Source organism: Heptranchias perlo, chromosome 9, assembly GCF_035084215.1.
Source record: "Heptranchias perlo isolate sHepPer1 chromosome 9, sHepPer1.hap1, whole genome shotgun sequence".
NCBI classification, from domain to species: Eukaryota; Metazoa; Chordata; class Chondrichthyes; order Hexanchiformes; family Hexanchidae; genus Heptranchias; species Heptranchias perlo.
In genome coordinates this window covers 76,337,612-76,361,336 of record NC_090333.1, presented here as the reverse complement: position 1 = coordinate 76,361,336, position 23,725 = coordinate 76,337,612, and the positions used below count along the sequence as shown (strand labels likewise).

Sequence of the window (23,725 nt, the reverse complement as noted above, 5' to 3'; positions counted from 1 at the left end):
GGCCCACAGCAATCTGGTTGATTCTTAACTGACCTCTGAAGTGACCTAACAGGCCACTCAGTTCTACAATCCTGCTACAAAAAAACATAAGAATAAAACCGCACGGGCCACCCAGCATCGGACCACTAGGCACCAGCCATGACAAAGGCAAACCAAGCACAGTCAACCCTGCAAAGCCCTTCTTACAAACAGCTGGGGACTTGTGCCAAAATTTGGGAGAGCTTTTCCCACAGACTAGTCAAGCAACAGCGTGACATAGCCATACTCACAGAATCATACCTTTCAGCCAACGTCCCAGAGTCTTCCATCACCATTCCTGGGTATGTCTTGTTCCACCGGCAGGACAGACCCACCAAAGGTGGCAGTACAGTGATATTCAGTCAGGAGGGAGTGACCCTGGGAGTCCTCAACATTGACTCCGGACCCCATGAAGTCTTATGGCATCAGGTCAAACATGGGCAAGGAAACCTCCTGCTGATTACCACCTACCGCCCTCCCTCAGCTGATGAATCAGTCCTCCTCCATGTTGACCACCACTTGGAGGAAGCACTGAGGGTAGCAAGGGCACAAAACGTACTCTGGGTGGGGGACTTCAATATCCATCACCAAGAGTGGCTCGGTAGCACCACTGCTGGCTGAGTTCTGAAGGACATAGCTACCAGACTGGGCCTGTGGCAGGTGGCGAGAGAACCAACACGAGGGAAAAATCTACTTGACCTCGTCCTCACCAATCTACCTGCCTCAGATGCACCTTTCCATGACAGTAGTGGTAGGAGTGACCACCGCATAGTCCTTTTGGAGACGAAGTCCCGTCTTCACACCGAGGACACCACCCAACATGTTGTGTGGCACTACCACCGTGCTAAATGGGATAGATTCAGAACAGATCTAGCAGCTCAAAACTGGGCATCCATGAGCTGCTGTGGGTCATCAACAGCAGCAGAATTGTATTCCACCACAATCTGCAAGCTTATGGCCTGGCACATTCCTCACTCTACTATTACCAGCAAGCCAGGGGATCAATGCTGGTTCAATGAGGATTGTAGAAGAGCATGCCGGGAGCAGCACCAGGCGTACCTAAAAATGAGGTGCCAACCTGGTGAAGCTACAACTCAGGACCACATGCATGCTAAACAACGGAAGCAACATGCTATAGACAGAGCTAAGCGATTCCACAACCAACGGATCAGATCAAATCTCTCCAGTCCTGCCACATCCAGTCGTGAATGGTGGTGGACAATTAAACAACTAACGGGAGGAGGAGGCTCTGTAAACATCCCCATCCTCAATGATGGCAGAGCCCAGCACATGAGTGCAAAAGACAAGGCTGAAGCATTTGCAACCATCTTCAGCCAGAAGTGCTGAGTGGATGATCCATCTCAGCCTCCTCTGGAGATTCCCCATCATCGCAGAAGTCAGTCATCAGCCAATTCGATTCACTCCACGTGATATTGAGAAACGGCTGAGTGCACTGGATACAGCAAAAGCTATGGGCCCGGACGACATCCCGGCTGTAGTGCTGAAGACTTGTGCTCCAGAACGAGCCGCGGCCTCTAGCCAAGCTGTTCCAGTACAGCTACAACACTGGCATCTACCCGACAATGTGGAAAATTGCCCACAAAAAGCAGGACAAATCCAATCCGGCCAATTACCGCCCCATCAGTCTACTCTCAATCATCAGCAAAGTGATGGAAGGTGTCGTTGACAGTGCTATCAAGCGGCACTTACTCACCAATAACCTGCTCATCAATGCTAAGTTTGGGTTCCGCCAGGACCACTCGGCTCCAGACCTCATTACAGCCTTGGTCCAAACATGGACAAAGGAGCTGAATTCCAGAGGTGAGGTGAGAGTGACTGCCCTTGACATCAAGGCAGCATTTGACCGAGTGTGGCATCAAGGAGCCCGAGTAAAATTGAAGTCAATGGGAATCAGGGGGAAAACTCTCCAGTGGCTGAGTCATACCGAGCACAAAGGAAGATGGTAGTGGTTGTTGGAGGCCAATCATTTCAGCCCCAGCACATTGCTGCAGGAGTTCCTCAGGGCAGTGTCCTAGGCCCAACCATCTTCAGCTGCTTCACCAATGACCTTCCCTCCATCATAAGGTCAGAAGTGGGGATGTTCACTGATGACTGCACAGTGTTCAGTTCCATTCGCAACACCTCAGATAATGACGCAGTCCGTGCCCGCATGCAGCAAGACCTGGACAACATCCAGGCTTGGGCTGATAAGTGGCAAGTAACATTCGCGTCAGCCAGGCAATGACCATCTCCAACAAGAGAGAGTCTAACCAGCTCCCCTTGATATTCAACGGCATTACCATCACCGAATCCCCCATCATCAACATCCTGGGGGTCACCATTAACCAAAAATTTAACTGGACCAGCCACATAAATACTGTGGCTGGTCCAGTTAAAAGGTCAGAGGCTGGGTATTCTGCGGTGAGTGACTCACCTCCTGACTCCCCAAAGCCTTTCCAATATCTGCAAGGGACAAGTCAGGAGTGTGAGGAGGTGGATGATGTCGGCAGAAGTGTGAAGTGATGCATTTTAGTAGGAAGAATGAGGAGAGGCAATATAAACTAAATGGTACAATTTTAAAAGGAGTGCAGAAACAGAGAGACCTGGGGGTGAAAGTACACAAATCTTTGAAGGTAGCAGGACAAGTTGAGAAAGGCTGTTAAAAAAACATACAGGGATCCTTGGCTCCATAAACAGAGGCATAGAATACAAAAGCAAGGAAGTTATGCTAAACCTTTATAAATCACTGGTTGGGCTCAGCTGGAGTATTGTGTCCAATTCTGGGCGTCACACTTTAAGAAGGATGAGCGGGTGCAGAGGAGATTTACTAGAATGGTACCGGGGAGAGGTGAGGTGAGAAGCGGGTCTTCAGTTATGTGGAGAGACTGGAGAAGCTGGGGTTGTTCTCCGTAGAGCAGAGAAGGTTAAAGGGAGATTTAATAGAAGTGTTCAAAATCATGAAGGGTTTTGAGAGTCTAAATAAGGAGAAACTGTTTCCAGTAGCAGGAGGGTCGGTAACCAGAGGACACAGATTTAAAGTAATTGGCAAAAGAACCAGAGGCGAAGTTGAGAATTTTTTTTATGCAGCAAGTTGTTATGACCTGGAATGCACTGCCTGAAAGGGTGTTGGAAGCAGAGTCAACAATAACTTTCAAAAGGGAATTGGATAAATACATGAAGGGGAAAAATTTGCAGGGCTATGGGGAAAGAGCAGGGGAATGGGACTAATTGGGTAGCTCTTTCAAAGAGCTGACGAAGGCACGAAGGGCCGAATGGCCTCCTGTGCTGTATGATTCTATGATTTGAAAGGGAGTGGGACAATGCCTGAGGCAAGGAAACCATTTATAATCTCAGCTAGCATGGGGGCCAGGAAGGGAAGTTAGGTCACCAGCAGTTTAGTGGGAATCAGATCGAGAGAGCAAGAGGTGGGTCTCATGGACAAGATAAGCTTGGAGAGGGCATGAGGAGAGATAAGAGATAAACTAGAGAGAGAAGCGAGTTCAGGTCTACAGCAGAGGGGAACCTTAGTGGAAGCTTGGCTTGGTAGGCTAGGAGAAGGGAGGAATGAGGCATAGGCAGCATCGAGCCCAGTATCCTTTCTCCTTCACTATTGGGTCCTGCTCTCCTCTGCCAAATCTGCTCACTGTTCCAGGATCATCCTGGAATGCAAAGATGACCTTTGGCTTCTCTTCACTACAAACCGTCTTCTTAAACCCCTCTTCCCTGCTCCCTCCATCCTCACCTCCAACAAAAAGTGCGATGAGCTCACTGACTTGTTTTTCACTTATCAAATGCCTTCTGAAAGTCCATATAAATAACATCCATTGACATTCCCCTGTCCACTACTTTAGCCACCTCTTCAAAAAATTCAATCAGGTTTGTCAGGCACGACCTACCTTTCACAAATCCATGCTGGCTCTCTCTGATTAACTGAAAATTCTCGAGGTGTTCAGTCACCCTATCCTTAATTATAGACTCCAGCATTTTCCCCACAACAGATGTTAGGCTAACTGGTCTATAATTCCCTGGTTTCCCTCTCTCTCCTTTCTTAAAAAGCGGAGTGACATGTGCAATTTTCCAATCCAGAGGGACAGTTCCTGAATCTACAGAACTTTGAAAGATTATAGTTAGGGCATCCGCAATGTGCTCACCTACTTCCTTTAAAACCCTGGGATGGAAACCATCTGGTCCTGGGGATTTGTCACTCTTCAGTGCTATTATTTTCTTCATTACTGTTGCTTTACTTATATTAATTTTATCGAGTCCCTGTCCCCGATTCAATTATAGTTTTCCTAGGATTTCCGGCATGCTATCCTCTTTTTCTACTGTAAATACTGACGCAAAGTAATCGTTCAACATGTCCACCATTTCCCCATTGTCAATGACAATATCCCCACTTTCAGTTTTTAAGGGGCCAACATTGCTCCTGACCACCCTCTTTTTCCCAATATAACTATAAAAGTTCTTCGTATTGGTTTTGATATCCCTTCCAAGTTTCTTTCCATACTCTCTTTTTGTAGCTCTTACTATCTGTTTTGTGACCCTTTGTTGATCTTTGTATCTTTCCCATTCACCAGGATCTGTGCCATTTTTGCCTTTTTGTATGCCTTTTCCTTATGTCTTATACTGTCCCTTACCTCTTTAGTTGTCCATGGCTGTTTTTTTTGGCAAGTAGAGTTCTTGCCCCTCAGGGGTATAAACCGATTCTGTATCACGTTAAATGTTTCTTTAAACATTTCCCACTGATCATCAGTCGTTTTACCCATTAACAGATTTGCCCAGTTTACTGTGGACAGTCTCTGTCTCATCCCATTGAAGTTGGCCTTACCCAAGTCTAGAATCTTAGCAGCTGACTCACTTTTTTCCCTTTCAAACACTACCTTGAACTCGATCATGTTATGATCGCTATTGGATAGATGTTCGTGTACAGTTAAGCTGTTAACTAAATCTGGTTTATTACTCATTACTAAATCTAGTATGGCTTGCCCCCTTGTTGCCTCTAGGACATACTGCTGTAGAAAACTATCCTGAACACACTCGAGAAATTCACTACCTTTCTGACAGTTGCTAGTCTGCTTTTCCCAATCTATGTGAAGGTTAAAGTCCCCCATTAAGACCACTATGCCTTTCTTACACACTTGTCTAATCTCTGCATTTATACAATCTAGCACTTCAGAGCTGCTGCCAGGGGTCCTATACACAATTCCCACTATAGTCTTAGATCCTTTCCTATTTCTCAATTCAACCCATAAGGTCTCTGGGGTACGAGACAGCAGGGGAAGGGAGGGGATGGGGTGGGATAGGGCTAAAGATGGAGGGTAGTGAAAAGTATGGGGAGAGTGGGTGGGGAAAACAAATGGGATGGGTTTAGGAGAGTGTTGGGGAAAAGAAAGGTCAAGGGACAAACATGGAGGTGCAGGAAAGGAGGTGAGCTCAAGCTGGTTGAAGGCTGGTAGACTCCATTGTCCTCCTCCTCCCCCATCCCCCAAAAAACTGCTAGTCATCTTCTTCCATCCGGTCCCCTGACCCCATTTCCTTTTCCCCAGGGCACAGACACGGAAATAGGCTTGTGTAGGCTGAAGCCAGAGAGTCTACTTACCCATCCTTCAAAAAAGTCATCTCCCCTCTCCCATCTCCTGTCCCAACGTCTCCCTTCCCCCATATTCCTACCTGTCTTCCTCATCCCCCCATCTCCTCGATCCCCTCACTCTCCCCTCCCCATCTCCCCACCTGCCCTCCCCTTGCCCACCCCATCTTCCCACCCCCACCAGACCTCTGACCCCTCTGTCATCATGCCCCACTGTCATTACCTGTTCGACCCACTCCCCGGTGACTGTTGCCCTCTTGCCCATTTGGCAGATGGCACCAGTGAGATCGGGTGAGCAGATGAGACTAGGATCGGGGGCGGGGCGGGGGTGGGCACACAATTCCCTGTCCATTCAACGTGGGAAATGCCACGGGAGATTCCCTTTAATTTTAACATATTTTAATACCATTTAAAGAAAGTTAAAGGTGGGAACCCAGCATTTGTGTGGCTTAAAACCCACCATTTTGACTAAGTTTTTGGTCATTCCTCCTAATATTTCCTTCTTTGGCCTGGCGTTTTTTGTCTGATTACAACTCTGTGAAGCACCTTGGGAAGTTTTTCTACTTTGGAGGGTTGGGATTCCCATTAGGGATTTTCCTTGCCATCGTGGGAAACTCTGCTATTACAGATTGCACCCGCACATCCCTCCATTGGCTTCTGACCTTCTGATTTCCATTCCTGCCAGCCAGATCATGACTGGCTTAAGTCCGCTCCTGCCATCCAGGACTCCCCACACCTTCCCTGGCCTGGTTCCTGATCTGGGTCCCCTGTGCTCTATGTTGTTAATGGCTGCTTCCTGTTCTTAAGATACCATTGGGCCCGAATTTACCAGGGGTGCGGGTTCCCGGCGTATGGGCAAGCGGGCGCGGTGAAAATAGTGGGTTTCCCGCGCGATCGTAGCAGGCAACCCACTAATTGGATCCACTTACCTGCTCCTCCAGGTTCCCCGATGCTGATCTGCGCGTCGGGCGGGCTGCGCATGCGCAGTAAGATCTGTCAGCTGGAGGCGCTCTATTTAAAGGGGCAGTCCTCCACTGACAGATGCTGCAACAAACAGAAAAAATTACAGCATGGAGCAGCCCAGGGGGAAGGCTGCTCCAAGTTTAATGATGCCTCACCCCAGGTATCAATACCTGAGGTGGAGGGGGAGGACAGAGATCTTCCACCCGGTGGGCGGGAGGAAGCGGCCCGCCTCCGCCACCAGGAAGGCCTGGCTCGAGGTGGCAGAGGGGGTCACCTGTGCCACCAACATATCGCCCACCTGCATACAGTGCAGGAGGCGCTCCAATGACCTCAGTAGGTCAGCCACAGTGACCACACGTAGTCTTTCCCCTACACTCCGTCTGCCACATCACTGCCCCCACCCCACATCTCCTTCGGCACTGCCAACACTACTCTGTCACATCACCCCTCATACCCACTCAAACCCCATCCTCATCTTACCTGCACCTACTCACCTCGCCAGTACTCATCCCGCCACTACCACTCAACCCAATCCTCACACAATCTCATGGCTCTATCCCATACTCACCCTCTCATGCATCTCTTTCACGGTCAGCCTCACTCAACCTGCCACCACCTGTGCTGCAGCCACAGGGCATGCATCACATATGTGCAGTAGGCAGCGTAAGGCAAACGTGTCGTGAGCATGAAGGGGATGCACAAGGGTGTTTGAGGGTTTGTCATGGTTGTTACTTCTATTGAATTTCAGAACAACTCACATCACACATTATATTGGCACCACTACTGCCATGTCTTCGCGAATCCTGTCTGGTTTGTGCAATAATGCCCGCTCCTGGGTATCACTATGAGGACCCACCACTGATGCCACCCATTGTGTCACGGCAGAGTGGGTGTAGGTGTATTTGCAGGGCTCTTCTGCGCAGACGACTGAGAGACATCGGCGATGTCCCCGGTTGCACCCTGGAAGGCTGCGGAGGAGAAGTTCGGGAGGGCAGTGGTGACTTTGACAGCGACAGGTAGGAAGATGGTGCACGGGCCAACCAGGAGCAGCTCGGCATGAAAGAGGCTGCAGATGTCCACGACTACATGTCGAGTGACTCTGAGCCTCCGTGTGCACTGCTGCTCAGAGAGGTCCAGGAGGCTGAGCCTCGGTCTGTGGACCCTGTGGCGAGGGTAGTGCTCTCTGCGACGCATCTCTCTCTGCGGTAGCCCTCCCACCTGCTGTACAGGTGGATGTGTCACAGCACTCTGTTGTGGAGCTCCACGTGTCAGAGGTGGACGGCGTGGATGGCGAGGCTGGTGATGCTGTTCGCCCTCCGAGGAGGTCATGACTGCAGCTACGGCGGCCCCCATCCGTAAGATGTACATCTGAGGGGGTCCGCAAGGTAGGTACATGTCTCAGGACCCCGGGGTAAGTGTGCAGGTTGGTGACTTTGACTGTCAGGAGGAGGGTGGTGGAGGCCAAACTTTGTCCCAAGTGACAGAGTGGCCTCCTGCAATGAGTGAGGGTCTCCCCGCCCCCATCTGTCAAATGGACCTTTGCAGCTGCCACAGGCTGACAGCTGCAACACGTCCATTCGATCTGGGAGTGTTTCCCCCAGTGTGGGAAACAGTCCCATGTTGTTCAAAAATCACACACAGTCCCTTAATCAGGTCAGTTAATGACCTGCAATAGGTAAATAAATACTGTCAAGTGGCATCCCACTGGCTTTAATTGCCTGCGGGATTCCCACCAGCGGGGGCTGCGCGCGCACGCCGGCGCGTCAGCGGAGAACCCGGAAGTGGGCGGGATCGAGGCGGGATCCGTTCGGGATCCTGGACTTTCCGATTTTCAAAGCCCCTCCGCCGAGAACGCACCCGATAGCGGGTGCTAAAATCGGGCCCCATGTACCATGTCTGAGATACCATGTACTAGTCTACTGCTCAGCTGGAGCTGTATTTAACTGGCCTGTCCCTTTAAGTCTAATTGCAGAAAGTAAACATAACCTGAGGCTTTGTTAGTTATTATTTGGTGAGGGATGTTTGTTGGTTGGCAGATGCTGAAGAATTTTCAGCTACAGTTCAGAAAAAAACCCTGAAATTATCTCCCTTTTTAAAGCTTTTGACACAACAACAACAACTTGCATTTATATAGCGCCTTTAACAAAGTAAAACGTCCCACGGTGCTTCACAGGAGCATTGGCAAAATTTAACACCGAGCCACTGAAGGAGATATTAGGACAGGTGACCAAAATCTTGATCAAAGAGGTAGGTTTTAAGAAGTGTCTTAAGGAGGAGAGAGAGGTAGAGAGGCAGAGAGGTTTAGCGTGGAAATTCCAGAGCTTAGGGCCGAGGCAGCTGAAGGCACGGCCACCAACGATGGAGCGAAAAAAATCGGGGATGTGCAAGTGAATGTCATTGTTGAGGATTGATACATTTTTTGCATCACTAAAAATTAAACATACCCCACAAAGACCATACTGTGGTTCATATTCTACAGAAAGTTGGCTGGAAGTGAGAACACTGAAGGGAATGCAGTAATGTGGAACTTTGATGCTCCCAAGATGCCCCACAAGGCAAATTCCTGATTGCAGCCATTGATCAGGCACCTACTCCTGAGGTGGGAAAAGTGTTTTGGGTGTTTCAATTTGATTTTTCATCTTTCCCAGGAGACTACATGGCACCTAGAGGGTAAGAAGTCTCTTGATGTGATGCAGCAGGCATCACAATTGTACAGGACAGGCTAGATGGACCAGCTGGTCTTTCTCAGTCCGACATTTTTGTACGTTTGACTCACAAGTACAATGGTTTCATAAATAATTTAAGAAAGTGTATGCTTTTGAGAATTTAATTTATTAATAATTGGGTACCAAGGCCAATTTGTGCCCTGCTCTGCACAATGGTGGAGCAGGGCTTCCTCTGCTGGTAAGTTGTGTCCCTGACTGACTGAATTCCTGGGATCTTTGCAGTGGCTGAGCCAGTGTGGGGGCCGGGGTGGGGGGGGGGATCATGGTTCCCCCCCCCAATCAATTTGCGGTCAGCCAATTTTGTGTGTTCTGTAATTCTCTTCTGCGCATTCATGAACACGTGGGTCCCATGCTGCCTTGCTCATCTGCCAAAGTGGTCCCAGAATGTCCTTCAATTCTCTGGTGTGTACTGAGGCTTGTGGGAACCTGCAGTGTGTGAGTCTTGTGGTAGATCAGGATCAGGGACTTGGTGACAGGTGAGAAATATGACAAGTACCTGGCAGTGCATCATCGGGCACAATTGACAGACTTTAAGCGTGCACAGCCCATGCCTAGAACCCCTCCCTCCCCATTTCCCAAAAATAGAACGATGCACTGCTGTAAGCAGCAACCCACCATAAACAATGGGGAAATCCAGACATCAAAAACCAATCAATTATTTTAAATTTGAGATAAATAAAAACTAGGATATAATTATATTTACCAAATACCAGATTACAGGGAGGGACTCTGATAAAATGTTTTTTCTGGTTAGGAACGCCGCACCCATAAACCACAGGGCAGCTGCAGTCACTGTTGTTCACCTTTTGCATAAACGATTTGGACTTGAGAATCGGAAGTGCAATTTCAAACTTTGCAGATGACACCAAATTGGGGGGGTATAGTTAATACTGAGGAAGATGGTGACAAAATACAAGAAGACAAGTAGAGGAGCAAAGAGATCTAGGGGTAGCTCCTTAAGACACTCCTTAAAATCAACTCTGTGACCTCACCTGTCCTAATATCTCCATATTTTTTTTTATTTGTTCACAGGATGTGGGCGTCGCTGGCAAGGCCGGCATTTATTGCCCATCCCTAATTGCCCTTGAGAAGGTGGTGGTGAGCTGCCTTCTTGAGCGAGATTTTACAACTGAGTGGCTTGCTAGGCCATTTCAGAGGGCAATTAAGAATCAACCACATTGCTGTGGGTCTGGAGTCACATATAGGCCAGACCGGATAAGGGCGGCAGGCTTCCTTCCCTAAAGGACATTAGTGAACCAGATGGGTTTTTATGACAATCCGGTAGTTTCATGGCCATCATTACTGATACTAGTATTTTAATTCCAGATTTTTAAAATTTTAATTAATTGAATTTAAATTCGCCAGCTGCCATGGCAGGATTTGAACTCATGACTCTGGATTTTAGTCCAGGCCTCTGGATTACTAGCCCAGTAACATAACCACTATGCTACCATACCCTGTGGCTCTTGTCAAATTTTGTTTGATAACGGTCCTGTGAGGCACCTTGTGATGATGGCTCGTGGTTAAATGTTTCAACGGTGTTTAGCCAGGGAGTTAGGCTAGACTGAGGTTACAATAAGTAAACTTCTTTTTAAAGTCTATGTTTAGAAAGAAAGTGAGTAAATAAAACCACTTGTTGGTCCAAAGCTTGTGTTTCGATTCGTTAAGAGTGTATATAAAATCTGCTATTTGAAGAGAGGAGAATCTCATGGTGGCATGTGATACATTCCAGTAGCTGGTGTCCAGAGTAAGGGTTCTCTATTATGATCCCTGGGTGTTGTCATTGTTTACCTGATATTGGGCACAAAAATTGCACTTTCGCTTTAAGGAGTGGGTGGTGACGTTGAATCCCACAAAGTAACTAGTGTGAAAACCCAAAAATGTGACAGACTTCCTGAAGAAATAAATCTTGCATCTTAGATTTGCCTTCAGAAATTTCTAAATCCACCAATGTAAAAATGTATTTTTCTTTAATTTTCCCCCTGCATTACAGAAGAAGCAATATTGGGTGCCTGCAGCTAATATTACAACAAGCTAATGTCCCAGTGCATCTCAGTGTAACTACTTGTTTTCACAGAAAAACGGGCCAAGTTGTGAAAAGATGCTGACATCCCACATAATAAAAACTGAATTGAATCCAACAAAGCAGGTTGTAGGTTGGTGCTTGGGATGTGATCACCTACACGGTCAGGGGGGTGGTCTGCACCCCTGATCTCTCCCTTCCTTTTTCCACAATACTGCCTGAACTGCAGAGTGTTTCCACTATTTCCTGTTTTTAAAGCAGGTTCTAGACCTATATAAAGCTTTTTCTTTTGGATTGTCCCCTCAGCTTTTGCAAGATTTTTTTTCAAGTTGGCACGTGTGCAAAAGCAGTGTAACTTCATTTAACATTTGCAGAACAAAATGGCCTAATCCACAGTTAACCCGTGGAAGAAGTCGTGGGTCCCAGTTTAGGCGTTCGGCACTTATTTCCCCGCACAGGAGATTACCGGAAGTACACTGTGCCCCGCAGTCCGTCCCAATACAAGCCCCCCTCCCTCCCTCCCTCCTTTCGCAGGTGATTCTCCGTAACTCTTCCGGGCGGAAACAAATGCGAGGTGTGGTTCTGCTGCAGGCGCGGAGCTCTGCTGGTTTTAGGGGAAGAGCGGGCGGTGGTGGGTGGGGGGGATTGGACCAGTGATCGGATGATGGCACTGAGGATCCGCAAAGATTGAAAAACGCCTCATTGACAGCATGGAGCGTCAGCAGGAAGGTGAAGAGTGACAGCTGGTGGTGGGGAGAGGGAGAGTGAGGGTGAGGGGGTCGGTGGCGTTTGTATTGAGTGAGTTTTCAGGAAGTGGCTGAGTTGCTAATGGAGTTGCCGGCGGCTGAGAAGTTGAAAAAATAAAAAGGAAACTGCAGTTTGCTGGAAATGTGAAACAAAAAAACAGAGAATGTTGGAAACATTCTGCGGGTCGGGCAGCATTTGTGCAGAGTTGACGGATCGGGTTAAAGGAACATGAAGTGATTCCCTGCTAGGGGACGGTCACAGCAGTCATATCTGTGAGCCTCACCAGAGTCGCCGCAACTCCCAGAGTTTAAGAGATGCTCCCGCTGCTTGCTGTTTGTTTGTTTTTTCAGCGACCAGAGACTGCACCGTGAACCAAGATAATTCTGACTATTCTACCCACTGGCTACTTTCAGACGCGTAGATCATTGGGACCTTTTAGGACATCTAGAAAGGAAAGTGAAACCACATTTCATGACACATGAAATATAAGAAGCTGAAACCACTTTTTTTCAGCAGGCTACTAGTTGGGTGTGTGATCATGTTTAAATGTGGAAAATATATACAGACTGCGTCATTTATGCACCTGGTTGATCTGAGCTAAACAACAAATTAACACAAACAACTATTTGTGCTGCACAGTTCGATTTTTTTTTCACCGATTACCCTTGTCATCATCTGTTTTTTTTTTAAAAAGCACTTAAAAAGGATTGTTTAACCCCTCTTGGGCTGATTCTAATTTCATTGCTTTTCAGTATTTTGCTTGTTCATTTATTTTGCTGTCGCCTTTGGCTTCTGTGTATCGATACATCTGACATAGTTTTAGCCGAGGCACTGGTTTGACGGTGAGGTGTTCACTGCCGTTGAGAGACAGGAGAACACCGTAGGAATCCTACCTGATCACCAGTGACCATATACTGCAATTAGTTAAAATTGTTGAAACTGGGCATGCTGACCCATATACAGAATGTATAAGGGCATGGATTTATGAAGATAGGAAACTCATGCTGTTTATGGAAACTGCCTTTTTGTCATGAAAACAAGACAAACGTATTGGAGGAAAAGCCCGAAGTAAGACACGGGTTACTCAGTTTTTGCTTTCAGTGTGTGGATTGGTACACTTTTCTGTGCTGAATTTCATCTGTTACTGTCCTGCCAGTTACTAGGCTCCTTTAGTAGGTCTTTGGGCAGCATTGTCAGATTTGACTCTTCCCTTTTCCTGTTCAGCATCATCTGTGAATTTGATTTAATTTGCAGTGCGTTTCTGAATCTAAGTACCCTTCTAATGGATATAAATTAGACATTAGGGGCCCAAGAACCAATCTTTGACGCACTCCACTAATCTCTGTGGAGAACATGGTGGTGAGAATGTTCTAAGTCTCGCTACTTGCTGTCATCAGACCTCTGAATTAGATCACATCGTATACCCGCTTTCTGCTTTACATAACAACACACATAATCTGTCCAAAAGCACTTCATTAGATTACAGCCTGTAATCATTTTTTTCAGAGAATTTCTTTTGTATGTGTCTGTGCAAAGATTTCAGGGTTTCACAAAGAATTTTTACGATTGTGTTTTTGGCACATTTTTGGTTAGAGGTTCTTTGTTTGGAATTAACACTGATTCTTCCTAACTGCATATCTACTGTTTCTCTCAGAATCCACAAGTGAAAAACAGAGATTTGACGAGAAACTGATAGAAAAGGTTAATGTCCCGCAGGACACTGAGGATGGAACGCAAAGTCAACCCGAGGAGGAAAATCAAGGTAAAAACGGGCAGAAGATACAGATCAGTTTTTTTTGGGGAATATCCCTGTTTTGGGCAGAGTGGATTACTCACTTTCATCCAGTTCTTAACTTTAATCACAGGTGTTCAGGTACGGTCTGTACATTCTCTGTTCCCTCACCACAAGCCCTGCACTCATCCCTGCACAAGAATGTGGACACACAATTTACTCTGAGATCTCCCTCAATCTCATTCCAAAACTGAGGATTGGGAGAGCAGGGAGCAAGTTCTCTCCTTCTGTTCCCTGTCCCCCCAGATTACCAAACAGGTAGAGGCAGAGTTCAGTTGTGTGTACGTTAATGCACAAAGTACTTTGACTAAAATTGAGAAGCAAGATGCACAATTTGCTCTGAGGCAGAGTGATTTAATATAAAGCATGAACAGAGACACGACTTATGCTATGGCAGGACTGGGAGCAGTATTGTACACATAATCTATCTAAAAGTGCTCGATTTGATGTCGGCATCACTTACAGGGATTTTTTTTTGTATGGATCTGTGCAAAGATTTCAGTGTTTTAGAATCTATTTTACTGATTGTGATTGTGGGGCACATGTTTGAAAAGAGAAGGATTTCAGACCTGGGCAACTCTTTGTTTGGAATTAACACTGATTGTTCCGAACTGCATATCTTCTGTTTCTCTCAGAATCCACAAGTGAACAGCAGAGACTTGATGAGAAGCTGATAAGAAAAGCTCACGTCCCGCAGTACACTGAGGATGGAACGCAAAGTCAACCCGAGGAGGAAAATCAAGGTAAAAATGGGCAGAAGATGCAGATCAGTTTTTTGGGGAATATTCCCTGTGTTGGACAGAGTGGATAATTCACTTACATCCAGTTCTTAACTTTAATCACAGGTGTTCAGGTACGGTCTGTACATTCCCTGTTCCCTCACCACAAGCCCTGCACTCATCCCTGTACAAGAATGTGGACACAAATTTTATTCTGAGATCTCCCTCAATCTCATTCCAAAACTGAGGTTTGGGAGAGCAGGGAGCAAGTTCTCTCCTTCTGATCCCTGCCTCTGATTACCAAACAGATAGAGGCAGAGTTCAGTTGCCTGTACGTTAATGCACAAAGTACTGTGAATAAAATTGATAAGCAAGAGGTACAATATGCTCTGAGCGCAAAGTCATTTGACATAATAACATTATCAGAGAAGTCACGAATGTAAGGCAGGACTGTGAGTGAACTTTTAAGCTAAACAAAATATTGAGGAGACATACAATAAGATAAAAAGGAGGTGGGATAGTAGTGATAATCGAACAGTCCTTTACAGCGCTAGAATATAGGATGCTATAGTGGTTGGTGCAATCGCTGAATCGAGTAGCTTAGAGCTAAGGGGGGTAATTTTAAATCCGAGGATGGGCGACAGGGGGTGGTTTAAAATACAAAGACAGGAAACCTGACCCCAATGCACCCCCTTCCGGTGTTAATGCTGCGGTTTGGGGTTTTGCGTGGCTAACCTGCTCTCCGGAGACGTTTCCCCAATTGAAATATTTTATGAGCTGCGTGCATCAGATTTTAACTGTGTTTCAGATTTAATGCCTGCAGTCGGGGTTTCTCAGGCCTCAGGAAACCCGGCAGCTGAAGGGAGGCGAGAATGGCTGGAACCAACAGGTAAGTGCCTTTCCAGTACTGCTTGTGGTCCAGGATGAGCAGGAGTGCTTCCCCCAGCCCCCCGTGCAATCCTGTTAACCTCCCGATGATCGGACCCCCACGATTTCTCCCCGTGATTGACCGACCCCCAACCCAGCACTATGGCTTCTGACTAATGTCCCCCGCCCCACCCGATCTTTCCGGACCGCCCTCCCGAAGACTTCCCCACCCCCCCCCACCGACTGATCTCTCCAGCTACCCCCACCCCTGATGTAGACTTCGCTCACACCCCTCCCGTGATCTCACCGGCCCCGACCGACATATCCAGGCCCCCATCCTGATGTCCTCCATCGACCGATCTCTCCGGCCTCCACCACCCCCAATATCCTCCCGACCGATTTCTCCGGGCCGACCCACGATTTCTCCCATCTTCCCTCCCTCCGCTGCCTGGCTGTGGCCTACAGCCGCAGGCCTTGATGACCGACAGCCAGCCAGCCTTCCAATCGGGCTGACTGCGGCCGGGAATCAGGTCCTGCTGTTGAATTCAGGAGGACCTCAGGGAAACTCATACTTCCAAATATCCCTGCTGCTGCACCCACCACCCCGCTCCCTCCCCGCCTCCCCGTAAATATTGGGGCAAAGGAGTCAGGAGGGAACTGTTACTATACTGAGTATATTATACACTGACAAATATTGGAAAGAAGATGGAGCAGATGATAGTGAGAAACTTGACTCTCATTACCTGCTGTCATCAGAAGCTCTCAATTAGATGGAAAGCAAAGTCAACCCGAGGAGGAAAATCAAGGTAAAAATGGGGAGAAGATGCAGATCAGTTTTTTGGGGAATATAACCTGTGTTGGACAGAGTGGATAACTCACTTACATCCAGTTCTTAACTTTAATCACAGGTGTTCAGGTACGGTCTGTACATTCCCTGTTCCCTCACCACAAGCCCTGCACTCATCCCTGTACAAGAATGTGGACACACAATTTATTTCTTTCTTTATTTTGTATTCGTTCATGGGATGTGGGTGTCGCTGGCAAGGCCAGCATTTATTGCCCATCCCTAATTGCCCTTGAGAAGATGATGGTGAGCCGCCTTCTTGAACCGCTGCGGTCCGTGTGTTGAAGGTTCTCCCACAGTGCTGTTGGGAAGGGAGTTCCAGGATTTTGACCCAGCGACGATGAAGGAACGGCGATATATTTCCAAGTCAGGATGGTGTGTGACTTGGAGGGGAACGTGCATGTGGTGTCAATCCCATGTGCCTGCTGCTCTTGTCCTTCTAGGTGGTAGAGGTCGCGGGTTTGGGAAGCGCTGTCGAAGAAGTCTTGGCGAGTTGCTGCAGTGCATCCTGTGGATGGTACACACTGCAGCCACAGTGCACCGGTGTTGAAGGGAGTGAATGTTAAGGGTGGTGGATGGGGTGCCAATCAAGCGGGCTGTTTTGTCCTGGACGATGTCTTGAGTGTTGTTGGAGCTGCACTGATCCAGGCAAGCGGAGAGTATTCCATCACACTCCTGACTTGTGCCTTGTAGATGGTGGAAAGGCTTTGGGGAGTCAGGAGGTGAGTCACTCGCCGCAGAATACCCAGCTTCTGACCTGCTCTTGTAGCCACAGTATTTATATGGCTGGTCCAGTTAAGTTTCTGGTCAATGGTGACTCCCAGGATGTTGATGGTGGGGGATTCAGCGGTGGTAATTCTGTTGAATGTCAAGGGGAGGTAGTTAGATACTCTCTTGTTGGAGATGGTATTTGCCTGGCAGTTGTCAGGCGCGAATGTTACTTGCCATTTATCAGCCCAAGCCTGGATGTTGTCCAGGTCTTGCTGCATGCGGTTACGGACTGCTTCATTATCTGAGGGGTTGTGAATGGAACTGAACACTGTGCAATCATCAGCGAACATCCCTATTTCTGACCTTATGATGGAGGGAAGGTCATTGATGAAGCAGCTGAATATGGTTGGGCCTAGGACACTGCCCTGAGGAACTCCTGCGGCAGTGTCCTGGGGCTGAGATGATTGGCCTCCAACAACCACTACCATCTTCCTTTGTGCTAGGTATGACTCCAGCCACTGGAGAGTTTTCCCCTTGATTGCCATTGACTTCAATTTTACGAGGGCTCCTTGGTGCCACACTCGGTCAAATGCTGCCTTGATGTTAAGGGCAGTCACTCTCACCTCACCTCTGGAATTCAGCTCTTTTGTCCATGTTTGGACCAAGGCTGTAATGAGGTCTGGAGCCGAGTGGTCCTGGCGGAACCCAAACTGAGCATTGGTGAGCAGGTTATTGGTGAGTAAGTGCCGCTTGATAGCACTGTCGATGACACCTTCCATCACTTTGCTGATGATTGAGAGTTGACTGATTGGGCGGTAATCGGCCGGATTGGATTTGTCCTGCTTTTTGTGGACAGGACATACCTGGGCAATTTTCCACATTGACGGGTAGATGCCAGCGTTTTAGCTGTACTGGAACAGCTTGGCTAGAGGCGCAGCTCGTTCTGGAGCACAAGTCTTCAGCACTACAGCCGGGGCCCAGAGCCTTTGCTGTATCCAGTGCACTCAGCCATTTCTTGATATCACGTGGAGTGAATCGAATTGGCTGAAGACTAGCTCCTGTGATGGTGGGGATATTGGGAGGAGGCCGAGATGGATCATCCACTCGGCACTTCTGGCTGAAGATGGTTGCAAACGCTTCAGCCTTGTCTTTTGCACTCACGTGCTGAACTCTGCCATCATTGAGGATTGTAAACAATTTTACAACACCAAGTTATAGTCCAGCAATTTTATTTTAAATTCACAAGCTTTCGGAGGCTTCCTCCTTCGTCAGGTGAACGATGTGATAAAAAAAAAATAAACATTGGTTTTCCTTGTACCAATCCACTGGTCTGTTAGTCTGTCTTTGTTACCACTCGATAAGTCCTCAGCTCAGAATCAGGAAGGGGTAAGCGATTCGCAACCGCACTGCGGGCAGGGCAGCTCAGGAAAACATAGCTGGCTGACCTATTATAAGCCCGAGAAACAGTATGACGTAGGGCGGGACCACTGTGAAACAAACGTGTGCACCCCCCTGAATGACACCAATGTTCTCCCAGGGTTTTTTTTTTCACATCGTTCACCTGACGAAGGAGGAAGCCTCCGAAAGCTTGTGAATTTAAAATAAAATTGCTGGACGATAACTTGGTGTTGTAAAATTGTTTACAATTGTCAACCCCAGTCCATCACCGGCATCTCCACATCATAACTATCATCGAGGATGGGGATGTTTACAGAGCCTCCTCCTCCCGTTAGTTGTTTAATTGTCCACCACCATTCACGATTGGATGTGGCAGGACTCCAGAGCTTTGATCTGATCCGTTGGTTGTGGAATCGCTTAGCTCTGTCTATAGCATGTTGCTTCCACTGTTTAGCATGTATGTAATCCTGAGTTGCAGCTTCACCAGGTTGGCACCTTATTTTTAGATGTGCCTGGTGCTGCTCCTGGCATGCTCTTCTACACTCCTCATTGAACCAGGGTTGATCCCCTGGCTTGTTGGTAATGGTAGAGTGAGGAATATACTGGGCCATGAGGTTACAGATTGTGCTGGAATAGAATTCTGCTGCTGCTGATGGCCCACAGCGCCTCATGGATGCCCAGTTTTGAGCTGCTAGATCTGTTCTGAATCTATCCCATTTAGCACGATGACAGTGCTACACAACACGTTGGATGGTGTCCTCACTGCAAAGACGGGACTTCGTCTCCACGAGGACTGTGCGGTGGTCACTCCTACCAATACTGTCATGGACAGATGCATTTGCGACAGGTAGATTGGTGAGGATGAGGTCAAGTAAGCTTTTCCCCTCGTGTTGTTTCGCTCACCACCTTCCGCAGGCCCAGTCTGGCAGCAATGTCCTTCAGGACTCGGCCAGCTCGCTCAGTAGTGGTGCTACCGAGCCACTCTTGGTGATGAACATTGAAGCCCCCACCCAGAGTACATTCTGTGCCCTTCCTACCCTCAGTGCTTCCTCCAAGTGTTTATTCCGAGATCTCCCTCAATCTCATTCCAAAACCGAGGGTTGGGAGAGAAGAGAGCAAGTTCTCATCTTCTGACCCCTGCCTCCACTGATTACCAAACAGATAGAAGCAGAGTTCAGTTGCCTGTACGATAATGCACAAAGTACTGTGAATAAAATTGATAAGCAAGAGGCACAATATGTTCTGAGGGCAAAGTGATTGGACATAATAATATTATCAGAGAAGTCACTAACGTAAGGCAGGACTGTGAGTGAGGTTTCAAGCTAAACAAAATATCGAGGAGAGATACAATAAGATAAAAAGGAGGTGGGATAGTCGTGATAATTGAACAGTCCTTTATAGCACTAGAATATAGGATGTTATAGTGGTTGGTGCAATCGCTGAATCGAGTAGCTTAGAGTTAAGGGGGTAAATTTAACCCCCTAGGACGGGCAAAGGGGGGTGGTTTAAAATACAAAGATAGGAAACCTGACCCCAATGCGGTCTTAACGGAGGCGGGTTGGGGGGTGTAGGGTGGCTAAACTGCTCTCCGGAGGCATTTCCCCAATTAAAATATTTTATGAGCTGCATGCATCAGATTTTAACTGTGTTTCAGATTTATCCTGCAGTCTGGGTTTCTCAGGCACCAGGAAACCCGGCAGCTGAAGGGAGGTGAGAATGGCTGGAACCAACAGGTAAGTGTCTTTCCAGCAGTGCATGTGGTCCAGGATGAGCAGGAGTGCTTCCCCCAGCCCCCCGCGCAATCCTGTTAACCTCCTGATGATCGGACCCCCATGATTTCTCCCCGTGATCGGACCCGTGATTGACCGACCCCCCCAACTCAGCACTCTGGCTCCTAACTGATGTCCCCCGCCTAGCCTGACCTCTCCGGGCCCCTCCCGATATTCCCCTTCCCACCCCCGACTGAACTCTCCAGCTCCCCCCACCTCCGTTGTACCCTTCGCCCACACCCCGCGATCTCACCGGCCCCCAGCCGATCTATCCTGGACCCCATCCCGATGTCCTTCATCGACCGATCTCTCTGGCTTCCCCCACCCCCAATATCCCACTGACCAATCTCTCCGGGGCCCCACCCCCAATACCCCACTGACCGATCTCTCCGGGGCGCCACCCCCAATATCCTCCTGACTGATCTCTCCGGCCCGACCCACCATTTCTCCCGCCTTACCTCCCTCCGCTGCCCGGCTGTGGCCAACATAATCTATCTAAAAGCACTTGATCAGGTTGCAGCATCACTTACAGGGATTTTTTTTGTGTTTGTGTCCGCAAAATATTTCAGGGTTTTCGAATCCATTTTACCGATTGTGATTGTGGGTCACCTGTTTGAAAAGAGAAGTATTTCAGACCTGGGAACTCTTTGTTTGGAATTAACACTGATTGTTCCTAATTGCATATCTTCTCTTTGTCTCAGAATCCACATGTGAAAAACAGAGATTTGACGAGAAGCTGATGGGAGAGGTTAATGTCCCGCAGGACACTAAGGATGGAACGCAAAGTCAACCCGAGGAGGAAAATCAAGGTAAAAATGGGCACAAGATGCAGATCAGTTTTTGGGGGAATATTTCCTGTGTTGGACAGAGTGGATAATTCACTTACATCCAGTTCTTGACTTTAATCACAGGTGTTCAGGTACGGTCTGTACATTCTCTGTTCCTTCACCACAAGCCCTGCACTCATCCCTGTACAAGAATGTGGACACACAATTTACTCTGAGATCTCCCTCAATCTCATTCCAAAACTGAGGTTTGGGAGAGCAGGGAGCAAGTTCTCTCCTTCTGTTCCCTGCCCACCCAGATTACCAAACAGATAGAGGCAGAGTTCAGTTGCCTGTACGTTAATGCACAAAGTACTGTGAATAAAATTGATAAGCAAGATGCACAATATGCTCTGAGCGCAAAGTGATTGGACATAATAACATTATCAGAGAAGTCACTAATGTAAGGCAGGACTGTGAGTGAACCTTTCAAGCTAAACAAAATATCGAGGAAGGATACAATAAGATAAAAAGGAGGTGGGATGGTAGTGATAATCGAACAGTCCTTTACAGCGCTAGAATATGGGATGTTATAGTGGTTGGTGCAATTGCTGAATCGAGTAGCTTAGAGCTAAGGGGGGTAATTTTAACCCCCTAGGACGGGCAAAGGGGGATGGTTTAAAATGCAAAGATGGGAAACCTGACCCCAATGCACCCCCTTCCGGTTTTACCAGTGCGGGTTGGGGGGTGTAGGGTGGCTAATCAGCTTTCCGGAGACGTTTCCCCAATTAAAATATTTTATGAGTTGCGTGCATCAGATTTTAACTGTGTTTCAGATTTAATGCCTGCAGTCTGGGTTTCTCAGGCCTCAGGAAACCCGGCAGCTGTAGGGAGGTGAGAATGGCTGGAACCAACAGGTAAGTGCCTTTCCAGTACTGCTTGTGGTCCAGGATGAGCAGGAGTGCTTCCCCCAGCCCCCCGCGCAATCCTGTTAACCTCCCGATGGTCGGACCCCCATGATTTCTCCCCCTGATCAGACCCCTGATTGACTGACCCCCCCCCCCCCCCCGCCGCCAACCCAGCACTCTGGCTCCCGACTGATGTCCCCTGCCCCGCCCGATCTCTCTGGACCTCCCTTCCGACCTCTCCCCGCCCGCCTCCGACTGATCTCTCCAGCTACACCCACCCCTGATGTACCCTTTGCCATCCCCTGCAGCGATTTCACCGGCCCCCGACCGACCTTTCCAAGCCCCCATCCTGACGTCCTCCATCGACCGATCTCTCCAGCCTCCCCCACCCCAATACCTCACCGACCGATCTCTGCGGCCGCACCCACCCCCAATCCCTCACCGACTAATCTCTCCAGGCCCCCCACCCCCAATATCCTCCTGACCGATTTCTCTGGGCCGACCCACAATTTCTCCCATCTTCCCTCCCTCCACTGCCTGGCTGTGGCCTGCAGCCGCAGGCCCTGATGCCCGACAGCCAGCCAGCCTTCCAATCGGGCTTACTGCGGCCGGGAAACAGAATGCATAAATCTAAATCAGGTCCTGCTGTTAAATTCAGGAGGACCTCAGGGAAATCCATATTTCCAAATATCCCTGCTGCTGCACCTACCACCCCGTTCCTTCCCCGACTTCCTGTAAATATCGGGGCAAAGGAGTCAGGAGGGAACTGTTACTATACTGAGTATATTATAGACTGACAAATATTGGAAAGAAGATGGAGCAGATGATAGTGAGAAACTTCACTCTCACTACTTGCTGTCATCAGAAGCTCTCAATTAGATCACATCCGATAATCACATTCACCAATCACCTTTGTATGTGTCTGTGCAAAGATTTCAGGGTTTTCCAATTAATTTTACCCATTGTGATTGTGGGGCACCTGTTTGAAAAGAGAAGCATTTCAGTTATGGGCAACTGTTTGTTTGGAATTAACACTGATTGTTCCGAACTTCATATCTTCTGTTTGTCTCAGAATCCACAAGTGAAAAACAGATACTTGACGAGAAGCTAATGGGAAAGGTTCATGACCCACAGTACACTGAGGATGGAACGCAAAGTCAACTCGAGGAGGAAAATCAAGGTAAAAATGGGGAGAAGATGCAGATCAGTTTTTTAAGGAATATTCCATGTTGCACTGTGTGGTAGCTCACTTATGTCCTTTTCTTCTTTAATCAAAAGCATCAGACAAGGCTGAAGCGTTTGCAACTATCTTCAGCCAGAAATGCCGAGTGGATATTTCCATCTCGGCCTCCTCCCGATATCCCCACCATCACAGAAGCCAGTCTTCAGCCAATTCGATTCACCCCACGTGATATCAAGAAACGGCTGAGTGCACTGGATACAGCAAAGGCTATGGGCCCCGACAACATCCCGGCTGTAGTGCTGAAGACTTGTGCTCCAGAACGAGCTGCGCCTCTAGCCAAGCTGTTCCAGTACAGCTACAACACTGGCATCTACCCGACAATGTGGAAAATTGCCCAGGTATGTCCTGTCCACAAAAAGCAGGACAAATCCAATTCGGCCAATTACCGCCCCATCAGTCTACTCTCAATCATCAGCAAAGCGATTGAAGGTGTCGTCGACAGTGCTATCAAGCGGCACTTACTCACCAATAACCTGCTCACCTCACCAATGCTCAGTTTGGGTTCCGCCAGGAGCACTCGGCTCCAGACCTCATTACAGCCTTGGTCCAAACATGGACAAAAGAACTGAATTCCAGAGGTGAGGTGAGAGTGACTGCCCTTGACATCAAGGCACATTTGACCGAGTGTGGCACCAAGGAGCCCTAG

General features: G+C 48.1%; 1 protein-coding gene and 1 long non-coding RNA gene across 19 annotated transcripts in view; one reads left to right on the top strand and one right to left on the bottom strand.

Annotated features, from left to right (window-relative positions):
- The first annotated feature begins 11,926 nt into the window (after nt 1–11,926).
- LOC137325538 (torsin-1A-interacting protein 2-like) overlaps nt 11,927–23,725 on the top strand; it is a 78,868-nt gene continuing 67,069 nt past the window's right edge. For 3 of the 15 annotated variants that reach the window (XR_010963892.1, XR_010963891.1, XM_067990759.1), the window contains exons 1-6: nt 11,929–12,046; nt 13,719–13,826; nt 14,492–14,599; nt 15,384–15,464; nt 20,866–20,973; nt 22,909–23,016. Coding sequence is in view for 13 of the 15 variants with exons in the window: in XM_067990759.1 (XP_067846860.1) it covers nt 12,028–12,046; nt 13,719–13,826; nt 14,492–14,599; nt 15,384–15,464; nt 20,866–20,973; nt 22,909–23,016 (532 nt within the window). In the remaining 2 variants the exon portion in view is untranslated. Of the gene's footprint in view, nt 12,047–13,718; nt 13,827–14,491; nt 14,600–15,383; nt 15,465–20,040; nt 20,129–20,865; nt 20,974–22,908; nt 23,017–23,725 lie in introns of those variants that run through there. The other 12 variants (XM_067990751.1, XM_067990752.1, XM_067990755.1 and 9 more) reach the window with 10 other exon arrangements.
- LOC137325541 (uncharacterized) overlaps nt 16,235–23,725 on the bottom strand; it is a 32,247-nt gene continuing 24,756 nt past the window's right edge. For all 4 annotated transcript variants that reach the window (XR_010963895.1, XR_010963894.1, XR_010963893.1 and 1 more), the window contains 2 exons: nt 20,695–20,773; nt 16,235–17,144 (listed from right to left, as the gene is read on the bottom strand). This is a non-coding gene — a long non-coding RNA (uncharacterized lncRNA). The remainder of the gene's footprint in view (nt 17,145–20,694; nt 20,774–23,725) is intronic.